General features: G+C 45.1%; 3 protein-coding genes and 1 non-coding gene across 5 annotated transcripts; 2 read left to right on the top strand and 2 right to left on the bottom strand.

Moving 5' to 3' along the window:
- Positions 1 to 671: 671 nt before the first annotated feature.
- Positions 672 to 5,783, bottom strand: nit1 (nitrilase 1). 2 transcript variants are annotated; one of them, XM_061066063.1, is made up of 6 exons: positions 5,636 to 5,783; positions 4,470 to 4,703; positions 2,870 to 2,973; positions 2,653 to 2,789; positions 1,499 to 1,624; positions 672 to 1,414 (listed from the first exon to the last, which is right to left on the bottom strand). In XM_061066063.1, the coding sequence occupies exons 1-6, from the start codon at positions 5,686 to 5,688 to the stop codon at positions 1,148 to 1,150; spliced, it is 921 nt and encodes a 306-aa protein (XP_060922046.1). In that variant the 5' UTR covers positions 5,689 to 5,783; the 3' UTR covers positions 672 to 1,147. The 2 variants fall into 2 exon arrangements, with proteins under 2 accessions (XP_060922046.1, XP_060922047.1); XM_061066064.1 differs by lacking the exon at positions 1,499 to 1,624.
- Positions 5,784 to 6,986: 1,203 nt separating this feature from the next.
- On the top strand, positions 6,987 to 10,118 carry pfdn2 (prefoldin subunit 2). The gene is made up of 4 exons (XM_061066059.1): positions 6,987 to 7,073; positions 8,567 to 8,655; positions 8,864 to 8,987; positions 9,190 to 10,118. The coding sequence occupies exons 1-4, from the start codon at positions 6,993 to 6,995 to the stop codon at positions 9,367 to 9,369; spliced, it is 474 nt and encodes a 157-aa protein (XP_060922042.1). The 5' UTR covers positions 6,987 to 6,992; the 3' UTR covers positions 9,370 to 10,118.
- A 730-nt stretch (positions 10,119 to 10,848) lies between these two features.
- trnas-gcu (transfer RNA serine (anticodon GCU)) lies at positions 10,849 to 10,930 on the bottom strand. Its single transcript has one exon. It is a non-coding gene; the product is annotated as a tRNA-Ser (tRNA).
- Positions 10,931 to 11,314: 384 nt separating this feature from the next.
- b4gat1 (beta-1,4-glucuronyltransferase 1) lies at positions 11,315 to 14,750 on the top strand. Its single transcript, XM_061066135.1, has 2 exons — positions 11,315 to 12,478; positions 14,438 to 14,750. The coding sequence occupies exons 1-2, from the start codon at positions 11,369 to 11,371 to the stop codon at positions 14,627 to 14,629; spliced, it is 1,302 nt and encodes a 433-aa protein (XP_060922118.1). The 5' UTR covers positions 11,315 to 11,368; the 3' UTR covers positions 14,630 to 14,750.
- Positions 14,751 to 18,510: the final 3,760 nt, after the last annotated feature.

Here is an 18,510-nt window from a genome sequence, read left to right as displayed (position 1 = left end):
GACACATAAGAGCATCAGGTGATAAACAGTCTTTTCTTTGTCGGACTGTTTCAAACAAATAAACAAAACACAGGTATTTTCAAACCCCACAAAGTGATATTACATATTACAATGAAATATTCAAAGTCTGATGTTTCTACTGAGCAAAAAGAAACAGACACAGAAGATATTCAGTGACAGTATTTTATTAAATATTGCACAGAAGTGATGCTTAGACACATGAAATCATTTCACCAGCTCTTTCTACCACTAGAGAAATGTCCTTTAAAAACTAATGAGGTTCTATTTTTACTTTCTACAGCAGATTGAAACTGAAGAGGCTGAAACTGAAGAGTCCTGAATGTCCTGGACTCTTTTCACTTTTCTGAAGCGTGACAAAAGGAAAAAACTGAATCAAATCAATACAACTGGTCAGAGGGTTAAAACAGTAAATTCAAGGAAATATGGGACACCTTCATGCAATTTTTGGAAAGCGACCAAGTGGAAATTAATGAGTGAAACAGATTAAAATAGCAGCACCTAATGGGACATATATTATTTGTAACTCACATTATGAATAAGATAACGTTATTTTATCTAGGCTTTTGATTTGATTGATTGGAATTTAATTTATTTGTATTTGTATAATTATGTCTTTATTTACTTCCATTTATTCTTATATTTTATAATTTTTTATTATTATTTTATTTAATCTTATTGTAAGTTATTTGATTTCTGCCTCTTTTTCTTTACACCTTGGGGGTGTTCATAAACGTTTGTATGTTTATAAATGTTTGAATGTATGTTTCTTATATGTAAAACTCAATAAATATATTGTTAAAAAAAAAAAAATCAATACAACTGTACATGTCCGGGTCCGATCCTGAAGGAGAGTGAACAGCACAGAGCTTTAAAAGTTCATTAATATTACATTCATAGATTATTGTGTGAAGTAACTTTGATTTGTCCAGAATCAGGAAGTCATTTTTCTAAATATGCATCTGTTGCTTCTGATCAAGCAGAATGAAAATGACTTCTCTCTTTCGTCTCTAATAATCCGACAGAATCAGATCGATGTCAAAACAGAAAACCTGTCATGTTTTTAGAATACGCTCTTGACCTTTGACCTCTTCTGAAAGACAACATCCTGTTTGCTCCTCTCTGGAAGTCAGGCGTCCTCCAGACCGAGGTAGAAGCCCGGCGCTCTGCGGTGCTGCTGGACCGGCATGTTCCTCCGAGTGCTGCCCACCTGGTCCAGGTTCATCTGCACCAGCACCAGGCCGGGGCTCTCCCCCCCGCAGTCGCCCAGCACCTCCCCCCAGGGGTCCACGGCGAGGGCGTGGCCGTGCGACCAGCGCTTCTCGTGGTGCCGGCCCACCTGAGCCGCTGCCAGGACGAAGCACTGGGTCTCGATCGCCCGCGCTCGCAGTAACACCTCGGGAGAAACAACACACATGTTCACTGGTTCGGTTCAATCTACGTATCGGAGGATTCCCGTGAGTCTGGTGACGACTCCCACCTCCCAGTGAGCAGCTCCTGTGGCCACAGTGAAGGCCGACGGGTACGTCAGGACGTCGGCGCCGTGCCGCCGAAGCGCCAGAGACATCTCAGGGAACCGCAGGTCGTAGCAGATCCCCAAGCCCACCTGAGGGAACACACCAAGGGAACAGGACACAGAGAAACATGAAGCTCTTCTGTCCCAAACTCTGTTTCCCCTCGGGGGGGTGAGGGTCCTCTGCTTTTTGAAAACAAAAGTGATGCTTTTTGTGAATTTTCTAGTGATGTGGGATGTAAGACAGAAAAAAATCTGTTTAGTTGCTGGTAACAGATTTAACGAAAGGGGCCTTCTAAGTAGACATGTGAGGATTCATACAGGAGACAAACCGTTCAGTTGCTAAATCTAATCTAAATTTAAGATGTCACTTTAAAATGAAACTGATCAGAAATTAAATTCATCAATACTGAGATCAACGATTCTGTTTCTCATGATGAAACAGCAGAGACACTTCCCAACACAACGGGAACCACATTTCAATTAAACATAACTTTGATGTAAAAGCTCATCTTTACTTTACTGTGGAATGTTTTCACATCAGCAAACATAAAGGCAGATGGGTAGATGACATGACGCATGATTTTTCTGTAACTAGGTGTGAATGTCTATTTAGATGCATGGATGTGATGCATATAATGGTACTTTGTTTTAAACTTATGATTTTGTATGAAATATCTGTTATGTTTTGATTATATTTTAAGGTGAATACGCAAAATGTCCTTATGACCGTAACATAGGTGAAGCATTAAACTTACATATTAACCAAATAAACCAGAACTATCTGGAGCAGCTAATAACTGCCTTGGCATTATATTGTATATAATGACTTTATTAATATTAGGTTTTAATATGCACAAAACTAGTATATTAGTATTTACAGCAAAATAACTTTCGTAACACAAATGCTGTCCTGTGGTGTGACATGGAAAATCTATGTCAACTACCCAGATACTGATATATCTGTAAAAGGCTCATATCAATCAGGAATCGTTACTCCGACTGATTTGTTTCTGACCAGTTAACTTGAAATTAAAATGATAATACATGTAAACAAACAACTGAGCCATATGTTGTGTGTACAGGTCGGTCAGATGAAGGTTGTGATCTCTGGACCACACCTTGCCGATGGGAGTCTGGACCGGAGACACCAGGGAGGGTCCCGGGATGGTGAAGACACTTTCTTTGAGAGAAACCCCTTTTCCTGGCAGCTCCACGTCAAACAAATGGGACTTCCTGTAGATGGACACAATGTCCCCTTGGGGGGGGGGGGGGGACACACAATGTAAGAGATTGTGTGATTGTGTGTGACACAGGGAGAGAAAGCAGACACACTACCTTTGTCGTCCATTATGATGTGAGTGTTGTAGATCCGTCTGTCCCTCTCCCAGTCAGGTCCTCGTTCATGAAACCCCCCGAGAGACAACCACACCAGCAGCTCCCTGGAAGAGAATCAATTATCAATTATCAATTATCAATTATCAATTATTAAAGATGACATTCATCCTGTAAACATGTCGACCTGCTGACAGGCAGAGTTTCAACTTGTGAATTGCTTCATAAACACAAGATGGTTGGATATTGTAGCAGACAAGATATCTTTCAGTGTATATAGATAGATAGATGGATAGATGGATGGATGGATGGATGGATGGATGGATAGATGGATAGATAGATAGATAGATAGATAGATAGATAGATAGATAGATAGATAGATAGATAGATAGATAGATAGATAGATAGATAGATAGACAGACAGATAGACATATAGATAGATAGATAGATAGATACATAGATAGATAGATAGATAGATAGATAGATAGATAGATAGATAGATAGATAGATAGATAGATAGATACATAGATAGATAGATAGATAGATAGATAGATAGATAGATAGATAGATAGATAGATAGATAGATAGATAGATAGATAGATAGATAGATAGATAGATAGATAGATAGATAGATAGATAGATAGATAGATAGGTAGATGGGTAGATAGATATAGAGATAGATGGATAGATGGATAGATAGATAGATAGATAGATAGATAGATAGATAGATAGATAGATAGATAGATAGATAGATAGATAGATAGATAGATAGATAGATAGATAGATAGATAGATAGATAGATAGATAGATAGATAGATAGATAGATTACTTTATTCATCCCCGAAGGGAAATTAAGTCGTCATAGCAGCCGGTATATTTGAATACAATAAAATAAAAAATATTGAGGTAGAAAGAATAAAAACAGAAACACAAGATAAATAGGTAGATAAGGTGCAGTGGCAAGATGATGGTAATAGTACTGATGATATGATGGTAATGTTATTGTTAGACAGTATATACAAATAGTACAGTATATATAGTATATAATATAACATAATATATATGTATATATGATAGTAATTATACAAATATAATAGCAGTATATAGTAATAATGGCAGCAACAGTATATATAATAATAATAGTAGTAATAATATAATAATAATAACTATAATTATAACATGTACACATGTATAAATATGTGTATATAGACTTATATATACAAAGAATGTACAGAGAGTATGATATAATATATGATAAATAGTAGAGGTATAAATATAAGTATTTGACTATACAATAGATAATATAATATACTATGAGTCTAAGAATATGTAGACAGAGTGTGCAAAAGACAATATTATTGTATAAAATGATATATAATATCAATATGGTTTATATTAACACATATCATATATGATGTGAAGTAAGTGTATATGGAGCGGAGTGTTGTACAGGTACACAGTGCAAGGAGACAGGTATGTTTAGTTATTATCTATTGTTTACCCTCAAACAAATGTAAAACATTGTATTTTCCCGGAGCGGTTGTGTAACCGTCCCATTGTTGCTCTGTCAGACTGGTTGTGAGCTGGTTGTGTTGACAGCTACCTGGCCAGCTGAGCGTAGCGGGACATGGTTTCTCCCGTCAGGCTCTCGGACAGCGCCAGCGTCTCCTCTCTGCTGGAGCCGATGTAGTCGAAGCCCTCGGGCAGGAAGACCATGCCGGCCCCTCGCTGCTTGGCTTCCTCCACCAGACGCCTGCAGGCAGAGAAGTTGGCCTGTTTGTCGGGGGTGCAGGTCACCTGGCAGACTGCGGCCACCGAGTGAGGCGCCGCACACATCCTGCACGGAGAACAGGTGAATGTACAGTGAGCAGGAAACAGGAAACAGGTCAGGTCACCGGAGCTGATTATTAACTGCACCAGTCACTGATCTACATCAATGTGCAGCTTAGAGGACAAACAAACAAGATGGCGCCGTACTCACGGGATCCTGTCGTAGCAGCTCCGGGTAGTTCTGTCGGTTTATTGTGGTTTTATTACGTATTGTATAGTCAAATACTTATATTTATACCTCTACTATATATCATATATTATATCATACTCTCTGTATATTCTTTGTATATATAAGTATAAGTCTATATACACATATTTATACATGTGTACATGTTATAATTATCATTATTATATTATTACTACTATTATTATATATATTATATTATATATACTGCTGCTGCCATTATTACTATATACTGCTATTATATTGGTATAATTACTATCATATATAAATATATATTATGTTATATTATATACTATATGTACTGTACTATTTTTATATACTGTCTAACAATAACATTACCATCATATCATCAGTACTATTACCATCATCTTGCCACTGCACCTTATCTACCTATTTATCTTGTGTTTCTGTTTTTATTCTTTCTACCTCAATATTTTTTATTTTATTCTATTGTATTGTATTTTATTGTATTCAAATATACCGGCTGCTATGACATCTTAATTTCACTTCGGAGATGAATAAAGTACTCTTATTAAGTTCTTCTTCATTCTTATTAAATTAATTTACTTCTTTAGGGTCAGTTATACTCATGACTCCTATGATGACTGCACACTAACACGTAAACAACACAACTCACATGTAGATTGTATCATTGATCGCTTCTCTATATATATAATCATTTAAATAACATTATGTACGTTTAGATTTGATCATAGATCCATTCCTTATATATGAAATCAGAATATCAGACCGACCTGTTGTGGAGTCTCCACGCTGCTGCTCCCAGAATGCACCTGGCGCTGAACATCGGTCCGAGGTCACCTGCCTGGTTTCACACACATTTTAATGTTTGGATGTTTTTAGGTGAACGCTCTGAAACAGGAAGTTTAAATTCTTCTTCTCTGATGTTTGCCTTCGGTTAGAATCCTGCATTGGAGACAACAGCTCCACCTACTGGGGACTGTGCGTCCTGCAACATGAATCCGGTGCAACACTGCAAAAACAAGACATTTAATGACAGGGACGTGACAAACGTAATTAAACTATATAAATACATGTAATGTAAATGTATAAATTAATATAATCCTCCTCAAGCTGACATCTGTCTTAACATGTATTTGGGTGGATGTGTATTCTTCTTAGTATTCTCATTAATATTTAAGTTTACTTTAAACTTCCTAATTCTTAGGATAAGGATGAACTTGGACTTTATTTATATTAAATTAATATCACAGTATCAACAAAACTGTGTCCTACATAATACGGTGAATAAATAGTATTAAGTCTGAAAATATAATTGAAAGAAGAGTGTATAGAGTCTATACACTCTTCTTTTCAATTACATTCTTTTCTCTTCTTCTTCCTATTTAATGGCGATTGGCATCCAGCCGATGGTGCAATACTGGCACCTAGCGGCTGGACACTGCAAAAACAAAAGACATTTAATGACAGGGACGTGACAAACGTAATTAAACTATATAAATACACGTAATGTAAATGTATAATTAATATAATCCTCCTCAAGCTGACATCTGTCTTAACATGTATTTGGGTGGATGAGTATTCTTCTTAGTATTCTCATTAATATTTAAGATTACTTTAAAACTCCCTAATTCTTAGGATAAGGATGAACTTGGACTTAATTTATATTAAATTAATATCACAGTATCAACAAAACTGTGCCTACATAATACGGTGAATAAAGAGTATTAAGTCTGAAATATAATTGAAAAGAAGAGGTCTATACACTCTTCTTTTTAATTATATTCTTTTCTCTTCTTCTTCCTATTTAATGGCGATTGGCATCCAGCCTATGGTGCGATACTGGCACCTAGCGGCTGGGAGGTGTTAATACAGGCTGCGTGACGGCAAAACCTTTGAACATTCCTTTAAAAGGAAATTGACTGCGTGCCAATGATGGCACGCGTGCCTAAGGTTTCCGACCCCTACTATAGACTGATGAAGAATCTGTGTCTAATAGAAATCACAATATAAATATTAAAGACTCAAGGAAAGCAGGCACGGAAGTTGGAGTGTATTTGCACTCAGGCGATCACAGGGACCACACGGACACTTCCGGCCCGGGGTCCTTCGCAGCAACACCCTTCCAAGATGGCAGCCAGCAGCAGCAGCACGGGCAGCAAGCCGAACAGCGTCTCCGGAGGGAAACCGGCCGGCCCTTCCGCGGAGCAGGTACCCTCCCCCTTCCCCGGACCGACCCCCTGACCCGGGCCGACCCGGGCCGGTGCCGTGCTGCCCCGGCCGCAGAGAGCGAGGCTACAGCCGCCGAACTGACTCCTCAGCTCCGCGGAGCTAACGTTAGCTTCCCCCGCCGCCATCTTTCTGCTGTTTCAACAGCTGAACTCTGTCAGGCGTGTTGGTTTATCCTAAAATATGAGAGGAGCCGATCCAAGGGTTTGGTTCAATCAATTGTTTTATTTAAAGATTCAATGAAGAGTTATTCATAGATATGGACAATTATCACAGCCTATGCTAATTAAGTTAGCAGTAGGAAGTTAACAATGGCCCCGAACAGCAGAGGTTTGATATAATTATAACAACAGATTTGATGTGATTGGTTAAAAAATATTGGAGGGGAGTCACCGCAAATCACTTTGGATCTCCCTTATTGGTCCAGCCGCAGTCCCACGCCTCTTGTCACCGAATCCAGGAAGTGACGTAGCAGCAGCTCTCCGTCATGCTCTCCTACGCTACTCTGCCGGTTGCTAGGCAACTCTCCCTCCCCTGACAGTCTGATGTTGTCTCGTAATTTAGCCTTGAGTAGAAAAATGTCCTGCTCCAGCCGTCTCGGCTGCACCAAACTAACCATAACAAACTCTCTAGACTCCCCTATCAAGACAGCTGTGAGACTGACCAGCGTTATCACGCACATACATCGCTAGCAAATTCCAAATATTAAATAGATTTAAGAGAAAGGTTTAAAAGAATGATTTGTATACAGTATTATTCCTGACTCAAAGTGCCATTGTAATTGGAGAAACTATTATTGTGTTTCTGCTTCATCAAAACAATCCTGACTGTGTGAACATTCGCATCCTCGAAACTAAACAATGTCATCCTGACTTTGCCCCAGAAGAGACAGCTCCATGAACTCTGTCTGATGTTGAATACAGCTAAGGAAAATTATGCTTTAATACAGAACGAGAAATGAGAACAAGTGAAACATTCATTCTTAATTTAGTAGATTAAACCCTAGGAAGGAAAAGGTTATAATTAAATAATTTGTACCAATGCCTAATATCTAACTAAAACTACCTCTAGCTTTATTTGGTTAGAATTCTGTCAGAAACAGAGAGAAACTAAAATGTGTAACAGACGTGTTGGAGAGAGGACGATGTGTAACTGACGTGTTGGAGAGAGGACGATGTGTAACTGACGTGTTGGAGAGAGGACGATGTGTAACAGACGTGTTGGAGAGAGGACGATGTGTAACTGACGTGTTGGAGAGAGGACGATGTGTAACAGACGTGTTGGAGGACGATGTGTAACAGACGTGTTGGAGGACGATGTGTAACAGACGTGTTGGAGAGAGGACGATGTGTAACTGACGTGTTGGAGAGAGGACGATGTGTAACAGACGTGTTGGAGAGAGGACGATGTGTAACAGACGTGTTGGAGTCAGGACGATGTGTAACTGACGTGTCTCTGTCTGTCCCCGGTCACAGGTGGTGTCCACGTTCCAGAGGATGCGTCAGGAACAACGTGGCATGGCTTCTAAAGCTGCTGAGCTGGAGATGGACATCAACGAGCACAGGTTGGTAGCTTCTACTGACGTGTAGTTCCAGGAGCTGCTGGTAGTTCCAGGAGCTGCTGGTAGTTCCAGGAGCTGCTGGTAGTTCCAGGAGCTGCTGGTAGTTCCAGGAGCTGCTGGTAGTTCCAGGAGCTGCTGGTAGTTCCAGGAGCTGCTGGTAGTTCCAGGAGCTGCTGGCGTCGAGACGTCATTAACATCTCTGCTCCTTCAGCTTGGTGATCGACACGCTGAGGGAAGTGGATGCTTCGAGGAAATGCTTTCGCCTGGTGGGAGGAGTTCTGGTGGAGAGAACAGTGAAGGAAGTTCTACCAGCCCTGGAGAACAACAAAGAACAGGTAAAAGACGAGTCACTACGCACAAATGTACTGGTTTATTGTTTTTAAAGAACCCTGCATTAACAAGGGTTTTATCAGCGGTTTTTAACCAGAACACGACAGATTCAAGATGGATCCTTCACCACTTTCCTCTAAAAGCTGAAACCGTCTTTCAGGATGTTTGTCTTTAAAAAGAATCTAACTTCTCCTTCTGTCCCCACAGATCTCCAAAATAATCGAGAGCATCAACACAAAAATGCAGTCGAAAGGACGGGAGCTCACCGAGTACAGGGAGCGCTACAACATCCGGCTGGTGGGGGAGGGGGAGGGGGAGACGGGGGCGTCGGCCGGGGACAGCGAAGGAGGCGGCTCCAAAAGCGGTGCTGGCGTTTTAGTGTCATAGTTTCTAAGGACATTTGGAGACAATAGGGCCTTATGATTTCTGCAGTACTGAAAACATAGTTAGTCACAAAATGTGAACTGTTTACAGGAAAACAGTGAATTTGGAAACTCCTGCTAAACACTTGGTTTGGTAACTTAGCAACAGACACAAATTCAAAGTGTACGTTGTGCTTTTCTTATGCATGTTCAGCGTGAATGCAACAAATTCAACTTGTGAGTCATTTGCCATTTATCAAAGCGGAAATATTGTGAGTTCAACACGAGTTAACATTTTCTGAAGTTAAGACTTTTGGTTAGAAACTTTCAGGCTGGTTTCTTTTGGCCCTTGAGGAGGTAGAAGTCCCAGAATGCATTGTGACAACACGACCTGCGAGCGTGAACAAGAGTTAAACTGTAAACAATGAATCTTCAGGCTCTATTCAACCTTTGTGACTTTTTGTTATGCTCGACCCTGAAGTTGTCTCCACACAAAGGTGATGCATTGAAAAGCTGCTGGTTCGTGTCCATAATGCTGATGTGAGGTCGGGGGTGTGGCCTGCTGTGACACAACGTCATTTAAAGTTCCATAAAACTTGTTTTGTTCTTCTGACCTGTAGCACAGTCACATTGAAACGCCCCCTGGTGGATGTTGTGCACTCTGTTCATTTAGTTGTAAGGACAAATGTTTCTTCATGATCATGAATTAAAAAATTCACAGTTGTGCTCTGATGCGTCTGAAATACTTGTTCAAATAAAACTGTTTACACCATAGCACCAAAGGTTCTTTCAAGAAGTGGAGTTCTGCACATTTCATATTTAGATCAAATATAACCAGTAACACCTGGAAGTCATAATTGATTAATTTCCATCTGTCTGCACAGGTGAATAAGTCTGTTCAACCTCACCGTACAAAATGTTTATTAATTCACCGCGACTGTTACTACGACTATGATTCAATAGTGCAAGACTCAAACTATTCTTGAAATATTCCATAAATTCTGTTCCCTAAAGTGAAAGTGTGTAAACTCGAGCAGCAGTGGAAGGTCAGCACGTTGCATGAGTTTATAAAGAAGCAGTTTTGAACGTCTCCCTTATTCTATCGTGTTTATCAAAAACTCAAAGGTGAACATGGATTTAAAAATATGATTATACAAGTCATTTATATATAAAGAGGCATTTGATTGTGTTGCCAGGTAATTTAGAAAAAGTGCAAAAATCTATTGGTAAAGTTAGGAAGAAAGAATCAAGACGAATATAAATACAAATTCAGAATGACAGATTAAAACATAAAGAAAGGCAATATAATAAAAACAGCCAAATAATAAATGCATATACACCTTTCACTTGTAAAGAAATTTTATACATAAAAATAAGAATGAAAAGGTTATTTTATTTTTATCAATGAAAAAGAGAGGTGTCTATTTATACAGTAAAATGATATATAATGAATAACTAAGAACATTAAAAATATATTAGACATATTGTGGAAAAACTAAATGTTCGACGAGGATGGGATTCGAACCCACGCGTGCAGAGCACAATGGATTAGCAGTCCATCGCCTTAACCACTCGGCCACCTCGTCGCTGGAGACGTGTATGTGGTTGGGGTCATTCTTAAACTGTACACTTATATAGTATTATTATCATATTTCATATACTGTAAAATCACAGTTCCCCCTGACTCGATGACTTGGTGAAACCTCCTTCCCCTCTACTCCACACTCTCCATCTCGCGGTGCTCCAGCGTCACATTCCCCGGCGCCTCTGCTCCAGACATTACGGCTGTTACACATCGAGCTGCGCCGCGGTCGCAGCAGAGCGGCATCGAACGTGTGACGCGGGGATCCGAGCAGCTGGGTCCGGGTGAACCTGCGTGCCCCCCCACCGAGCAGCGACCCGGCCCCCCCCCCTGCACCCGGCTCCAGCCTCGCGGTCGGTGCGCTAGCTTCATGCTAGCTTGGTGCTAGCTTGGTGCTAGCTATGTGTTAGCCTTGGGGCTCGAACCCACGCCTCTCCCCGGGATGCCCCCCCCGCGCTGCTCCTGCTTCCGGGTGGTGCTGGGCCTCCTGGTGCTGGTGGCGCTGCTGCAGCTCGTGTACCTGAGCTTCCTGTCCCGGCTGCACGCCACGCAGCAGCGCTTCCGGTTCTCCGAGCTGTTCGGCCGGTCCGGGTCCCGGCCCGGGCCCCAGCGGGCCGCGCACCCCGAGAGGAACACCCGCAAGGAGCGGCTGCGGTTCTCCCTGTCCACCGGGGGGCTGTTCGACCCCAGCGGCCAGTACCGGGTCTACAAGAACCTGCTGCAGAGCGACTTCAGCTCCAGCCAGCGGCCGGGCTCGGGGGTCCCGGGCTCGGGGGTCCTGGCCCTGGCGACCCACACCACCATCAACAACCTGCACCACCTGGACTCCCTGCTGGGCCGCTGGACCCACCCGCTCTCCGTGGCCATCTTCGCCCATGGGCCGGATGTGAAGTTCGCCACAGCTCTGGTCTACGCGCTGAGCTTCTTCTGCCCTCAGGTCCAGGCCCTGGTGGACTTCCACCTGGTCTGCCTGTCCGGGGAGACGGCCAGCTTCCCCGAGCAGGACCACGAGCACTTCGAAGGTCTGGAGGACTGCTCGTCTGTCTTCATCCGCCTGGAGACCCACAGGGACCGGTTCAAGAACTACGCCATCAGCGGAAACGTCTCCTACCCCAACAACCTTCTGCGCAACGTGGCTCGAGGTGGCACCGAGACCTCCTACATCCTGGTCCTGGACATCGACATGATGCCGAGCGCCGACCTGCACCCGCAGTTCTTGGCCATGATCTCCAGTCGCGAGGCCGCGGGCGACGAGGTCTTCGTGTTGCCCGCGTTCGAGATCCGCCACGCCCGGAAGCTGCCTGCCACCAAGCCGGAGCTGGTGCAGCTCTACCAGGTCGGGGAGGTGCGGCCGTTCTACGAGGAGCTGTGCTCCCGCTGCCAGGCGCCCACCAACTACTCCCGCTGGGTCAACAGCCGGGCCCGGGGGGTCCTGGAGGTGGCCTACACGCTCAGCTGGGTGGACCCCTGGGAGCCGTTCTACATCGGGCCCAACGTGGTGCCCCTGTACGACGAGAACTTCAAGCAGTACGGCTTCAACCGGATCAGCCAGGTGAGTAACTGAGTGTTTCTCTAGAACTGGTCCTGAGACCGGACCCCTAAGTGCAGAGACCAGACCCCTGAGTGTAGAGACCGGACCCCTGAGTGCAGAGACCGGACCCCTGAGTGAAGAGACTGGACCCCTGAGTGAAGAGACTGGACCCGGACCCCTGGGTGAAGAGACCGGACCCGGACCCCTGAATGAAGAGACCGGACCCGGACCCCTGGGTGAAGAGACCGGACCCCTGAGTGAAGAGACCGGACCCGGACCCCTGGGTGAAGAGACCGAACCCGGACCCCTGGGTGAAGAGACCGGACCCCTGAGTGAAGAGACCGGACCCGGACCCCTGGGTGAAGAGACCGAACCCGGACCCCTGGGTGAAGAGACCGGACCCCTGGGTGAAGAGTGAAGAGACCGGACCTGGACCCCTGAGTGAAGAGACCGGACCTCTGAGTGAAGAGACCGGACCCGGACCCCTGGGTGAAGAGACCGGACCCCTGGGTGAAGAGTGAAGAGACCGGACCCGGACCCCTGGGTGAAGAGACCGGACCTCTGAGTGAAGAGACCGGACCCGGACCCCTGGGTGAAGAGACCGGACCTCTGAGTGAAGAGACCGGACCCGGACCCCTGGGTGAAGAGACCGAACCCGGACCCCTGGGTGAAGAGACCGGACCCCTGGGTGAAGAGACCGGAACCCCTGAGTGAAGAGACCGGACCCGGACCCCTGGGTGAAGAGACCGGACCGGACCCCTGGGTGAAGAGACCGGACCCGGACCCCTGGGTGAAGAGACCGGACCCGGACCCCTGGGTGAAGAGACCGGACCCGGACCCCTGGGTGAAGAGACCGGACCCGGACCCCTGGGTGAAGAGACGGACCCCTGAGTGAAGAGACCGGACCCCTGGGTGAAGAGACCGGACCCGGACCCCTGAGTGAAGAGACCGGACCCCTGAGTGAAGAGACCGGACCCCTGGGTGAAGAGACCTGACCCCTTTGTGCTGTTGTAGATACATTTTGAATCAGATGTGTATCTCATACAGTTTTTAAAGTAAAGGATCCACACTACAATGTAGGTGTGCAGCGATTAGTCGACATTGTCGACAAAAATCGATGACAGGAATAGTCGCCGACGAATTTACCCGTCGATGAATCGTTGGTGACGTCATAGCGTGTTCCTCGTGCCGCGCAGCGGAACTAAACGTCGTTTTACCGGAGGTGCTGATGGAAGCAGCTGAGGAGTGAGCCATCTCGCTCCCTTCCTATCTCTGAAAGTCGCACATGTGCAATAGCGACGAAACATGGACCAATGGCGGCGTCCGCTGCCTCTTGCGTAGCCTTGCTCACCAGGAAGTAAAAAGTTCGGGAGAACTTCACTCTTAACATGGCCCGAGAAAAACGACCTGCAGTATCTGCACAGAGGACCTGCTTTGCATGGAAGCAGGACACGCCCATTTGAGGAGGAGGAGTCACGTGTGACTTCGTAACGGAGACGATGCGGACTCGCCTCTGTTAGCTAGCCTGTTAGCTAACTTGCTATATACCTGCGCACAGGATTCTAGAATCCATTACAAAAATATGGTTTAAACTTTTTTTTAACGAGTTTAAAAGCGAAATATTATCCTATTGCCTGACAAACGTCTTGTTTTAATCACAATGATTTAGTCCGAAGAAGACTGTAGTTTCGTTTGTTGATGTTTTTATTAATGTTATTTTCCCTGTCATTTTTTGTTAACACGAAAAACACGACTAATCAGAATAGTCGTTAGTTGCAGCCCTAATTCAATGTTATTCTCAATGGTGTCATCATGTCTTCTGGGACCCTGAATGGACAGTAATATCTCTCTCCTCCTTCTCTCTCCTCCTTCTCCTCCTCCTCCTTCTCCTCCTCCTCCTCCTCCTCCTCCTCCTCCTCCTCCTCCTCCTCCTCCTCCTTCTCCTCCTCCTCCTCCTTCTCCTCCTTCTCCTCCTTCCAGGCCTGCGAGCTGCATGTGGCTGGATTCAGGTTCTCGGTGCTGAGCTCGGCCTTCGTGGTTCACCGGGGGTTCAAGGTCCAGGGCGAGTTCCACGCCCGGAAAGACGAGGAGAACAAACGCAACCGGGTTCTGTTCCGCAGCTTCAAAGAGGGTCTGAAGACCAAATACCCGTCCTCCACCAGGAGGTGCTGAGAGGAGAGGGAGGAGGTGCTGAGAGGAGAGGGAGGAGGTGCAGAGAGGAGAGGGAGGACCCGGTCTCCTCTGCTGACGGGATGGACCTATGTTCTATAAACCAGCTTTAGTCCTGAACCCGGCTCCCGCCCCCAAACCTCCTGGTTCCTCTGGGATCTCCCCCTCTTTCTCCCCCTCTTTCTCCCCCCTGAAGACAATCAAACCCGTGGGCTTATCTCAACTCCTCCTGGGAAGCTTCTGACCTCCTGCTCGTTGGGTCTGAAGGAGGAACTGACCCAGGACTCGTGAGATTACTGATTCTGAATCAAACAGAAGAATATTAAGTATGTTTTTGAGCTTGTACAGATATTAAAAACGAATATGACTGCAGATGTTCCTCATCCTCAAAGAAGCAGATGTGCTGATGACATCACTTCCTGCAGCCAGAGATCATATCAAACTCACACTTATTGTTTTTCATCACGAGAAGGAACGGCTGGTCAGTGTCGGTCAGTGACATGCTCCGGCCACCAGAGGGCAGCTCAGTGTTGTGTAATCCAGAGACCAGCACAACACAGGGATTACACAACATCAGCTGTCACCTCATGTCAGAAGTTGTGAGTCCATGTTCGGACTCACACGACAAAGCACTGGACAACTTTAAATAGAGACGTAGTAGAACACTAGGAGACACACTGTGAAAACGACTGGATCATAACACTGAGCATCTGATGCGTAGAGGATTTGATTATATAAAGTTTGGGTTGTATATGAGTGATGTGGAAATGTTTATGGTTCATACGTAGAAAGATTAAAACACTACAGAAGCAGCCTGTGTTGTGAAAGTGATGCTGTGGAAACACAATGTAAATTATTATGGTGTCATAACACAGTCATAACCATAACACAGTCATAACAGAAGATAATGTTCAGTTTCCTTTGCTATGTAATTGTTGATTTGGGAGTTTTAAACATTTATCCTTCACTTGTCATGTTTGATATATTTTCCTTTAATCGGTCGTTTTCCTAAATGTCTCCAAGCAGGAAAAACTGTAGCACGCAATTATGTGATTGTGCAAAAAATGACATTTGATCCGGAACATTTCAGAGTTTTTTGTTTTAGAACCACAACTAAAGAAGTGTTTTTGACGTGAGATCAGTTTCTACAAACGACCTTGTGCTGACCTTGTGCTGACCTTGTGCTGACCTTGTGGTGCTTTGTCACGTGACTCTTCCCTCCTGGAAAAATGCAGTTTTTCTATTTATATTTTCTTTTGTGAGTGCAAGATTATAATGCCTGATTTGTATTGTTGAAATTTATATTAAACCTTCTGGATGACTTTGATCTGCCTTTACTTAACATTCATTACACAAGACACACCCACTTTGATCCCAGACTCTGAACCACACCCCCGGGCACCAGGAAGCTCAATGACCACTTGGAAATGCACAAATCCAATCAATTAACTTCACCAGAGGGATTTGCAATGACAAGTAAACAGTGTTTCTATAAGTATCTGTTAAATGGCTGACGGAGCCAAGGACAGGACCAGGACCTGGACCAGGACCAGGACCTGGACCAGGGACCAGGACCAGGGAGCCCAGGCGACTGGTTCCTCAGAGGTCAAGTGAAGCAGATTCCTCTCCTACAGGTCGTGATGTGTGGGTTCCAGGATGGCCAGCGGGTCAGTCACAGGCGACAGGAAATCAAACCCAGGAGATCTCAGTGGGAGTATCGCTGGCTGAGCACTTGACACAGCTGACATGAACCTGTGGTGTAACATGGCTTAAGAGGAGGATTTAAAGGCATCCCTGCACCAGGAGCATGTGATGGGTGCTTACCGCCCGAGTCAGGCCAGCATCCAATTAAAAGCTCCCATTTAGTAATTAAGATCTGTATTAATGTGGACTTAAGGGGCCCAACGCAAGTGTCTCTGCTGGTTTAAGACAGAGTTGTGGTTTGATCATCGAGTGTCAACGCTGTTCAAACAGCAAATGTACACGAGCCAATCAGAGCGTCCCTGGCTGCCGGGGTCTGGGAGCTGTGGAGAGCGATAGATCTATAGATCTGGTCTGGAGTCAGAGGCTCGGCTCCAACGTCAGTAACGTGAATGCACCTTGCCCCCCCACCTGAACATAAAAACCCAGCTGGGGGTCCTGGTTGGTTCAGGTTCTGCTCGGCACTTGCCCCATGTCGTTAAGATTCTGCGACAAAACATTTAAACTAAACTAAAATCTCTCGCCAACGTTTCATCAACAGCCAGTTTGAGAAAGTTGACCCAGAGGATCCAAGATTCAGCCGCTCGCGAGTCGCTGGGGGAGTCGACCATCTGCTGGAGGCGTGGAGCACGTGGGACATTCACCACTTGACCACCATTAAGCCTGCATTACCGGGCTCAACGAGCCAGGCACGCGAGCGCTGCTAGCACGCCACGCCGCGGCTGCAGATCTGCTTTCATTGAGACTAATCATCATCAAGTCATGGGTCATTGGTCCAAACGTGACTCTGATCCATTTCTCCTGCAGTCATTCCTTCTATCACTTCAAACTCTATCAGCTTCACTGATTCTGAGGAAGTGTCCTCTCGCTGCTCGTGAAACTCTCGGTCTTGTTTCTTGTGTGGAGTGTTTTCCACCGGCTTCGAGTCACATGACCGATCTCCTGCAGGTCAAAGATCAACGTACTGTATGAAAGTTATTGTTCTGCAGCTCACGACTTCTCAAACCTGAGAAGAAAGGAGATGTTCCACCTATGGGACCGCTCCTCTTCTTCACTTGTCCCCTGGTCCCGGGTGTTAACAACGTGGCAGAAGGTGCAGAAGTGTAGTAGGGGGGGGGGGGTCTGCATGGATCAGGAGAGGCAGGTTTGGTGTGGGGGGGGGGGGGTCTGCATGGATCAGGAGAGGCAGGTTTGGTGAGGTAAAGTGGGGTTTATCTCCACAGCTTTGGGGAGTCAAGGCTTATCTGGGTCAGAGAGCTTTACGACATAAGCAATTAGGGCTGTCCTCTCTTGTGTACGCTAGCAGGAGGGAGGCCTCCCGCCATCCAGATTAGCCGCCTGCTCGGGCCAGGAGAGCGCCGCGGCTTCTGGACGGCGCAGGCAACCAGCTGGAGGGCGAGATGAGCAGGCGGTGGGGGGGTTCCTCGGGAGGAGGGAGGGGAGGGGTGAGGGCGACGAGAGCACGGGGTCAGGATGCAGGCGCTGTGGACTCATCGAGGGGACGGGGACGGGTCAGGGGACGGGTCAGGGGACGGGTCAGGGGACGGGTCAGGGGACGGGTGAGAGTCGATGACCCGCACCAAGGAAAGGAATTCACCAAACACTAATGAACTCCAGCAGCAGCTCCAGCAGCAGCTTGAGGACAATAGAGGACGTTTAGCTTAACATCACTGATTCTGCTAATGAGCCACTTGACTGGAAGGGTTTACAAGCTGAAGACATGTTTACATTCATCCAATAAATGATCTGTTAGTGTCTCAGGGACATTTAAACACAGGCTCACAGGAAGAGATTTCACTGGAGTCACCTGACTCTCCCATATTTAATAATTCTGTGACAAACGTCTCATCAACAAACGTTTAAAAAATCCTTGAATGTGCACAGAGGAAATTTAATATGTATTTAAGATGTTCAGCTAATCTCCTAACTTCCCTGTTAACCAAACATATTACACAATATTAAGGTGAATATTAATATTGTTGGGCTGTGACTGACGGCCTCTTTCTGTCTAGATCATTTTTAATCAATTCAAATATTATTATTCTTATACTTGGGAAGATTTAATAACTAGCAACTTAATATACCAGCTAACCGATTATCACAGTAGTTATTAAGTAGTTATATGACTCTATCACACGCTCACTCTAGCTGCTCCAGTGACATATTTAAGAATGTTTTATCAG

Source organism: Limanda limanda, chromosome 22 (genome assembly GCF_963576545.1).
Source record: "Limanda limanda chromosome 22, fLimLim1.1, whole genome shotgun sequence".
NCBI classification, from domain to species: Eukaryota; Metazoa; Chordata; class Actinopteri; order Pleuronectiformes; family Pleuronectidae; genus Limanda; species Limanda limanda.
This window is presented reverse-complemented; position numbering and strand designations above follow the sequence as displayed.

Excerpts from the sequence above, each read along its gene's own strand:
- nit1 (XM_061066063.1), bottom strand. The coding sequence starts at position 5,688 with ATGTTCAGCGCCAGGTGCATTCTGGGAGCAGCAGCGTGGAGACTCCAC. Across the intron at positions 4,704-5,635 it reads GCGTGGAGACTCCACAACAG|GATGTGTGCGGCGCCTCACT; the intron begins GTCGGTCTGATA and ends TTCTCCGTGCAG. Across the intron at positions 2,790-2,869 it reads CATCATAATGGACGACAAAG|GGGACATTGTGTCCATCTAC; the intron begins GTAGTGTGTCTG and ends CCCCCCCCCAAG.
- pfdn2 (XM_061066059.1), top strand. The coding sequence starts at position 6,993 with ATGGCAGCCAGCAGCAGCAGCACGGGCAGCAAGCCGAACAGCGTCTCC. Across the intron at positions 7,074-8,566 it reads CCGGCCCTTCCGCGGAGCAG|GTGGTGTCCACGTTCCAGAG; the intron begins GTACCCTCCCCC and ends CCCCGGTCACAG. Across the intron at positions 8,656-8,863 it reads ATGGACATCAACGAGCACAG|CTTGGTGATCGACACGCTGA; the intron begins GTTGGTAGCTTC and ends CTGCTCCTTCAG.
- b4gat1 (XM_061066135.1), top strand. The coding sequence starts at position 11,369 with ATGCCCCCCCCGCGCTGCTCCTGCTTCCGGGTGGTGCTGGGCCTCCTG. Across the intron at positions 12,479-14,437 it reads GCTTCAACCGGATCAGCCAG|GCCTGCGAGCTGCATGTGGC; the intron begins GTGAGTAACTGA and ends TCCTCCTTCCAG.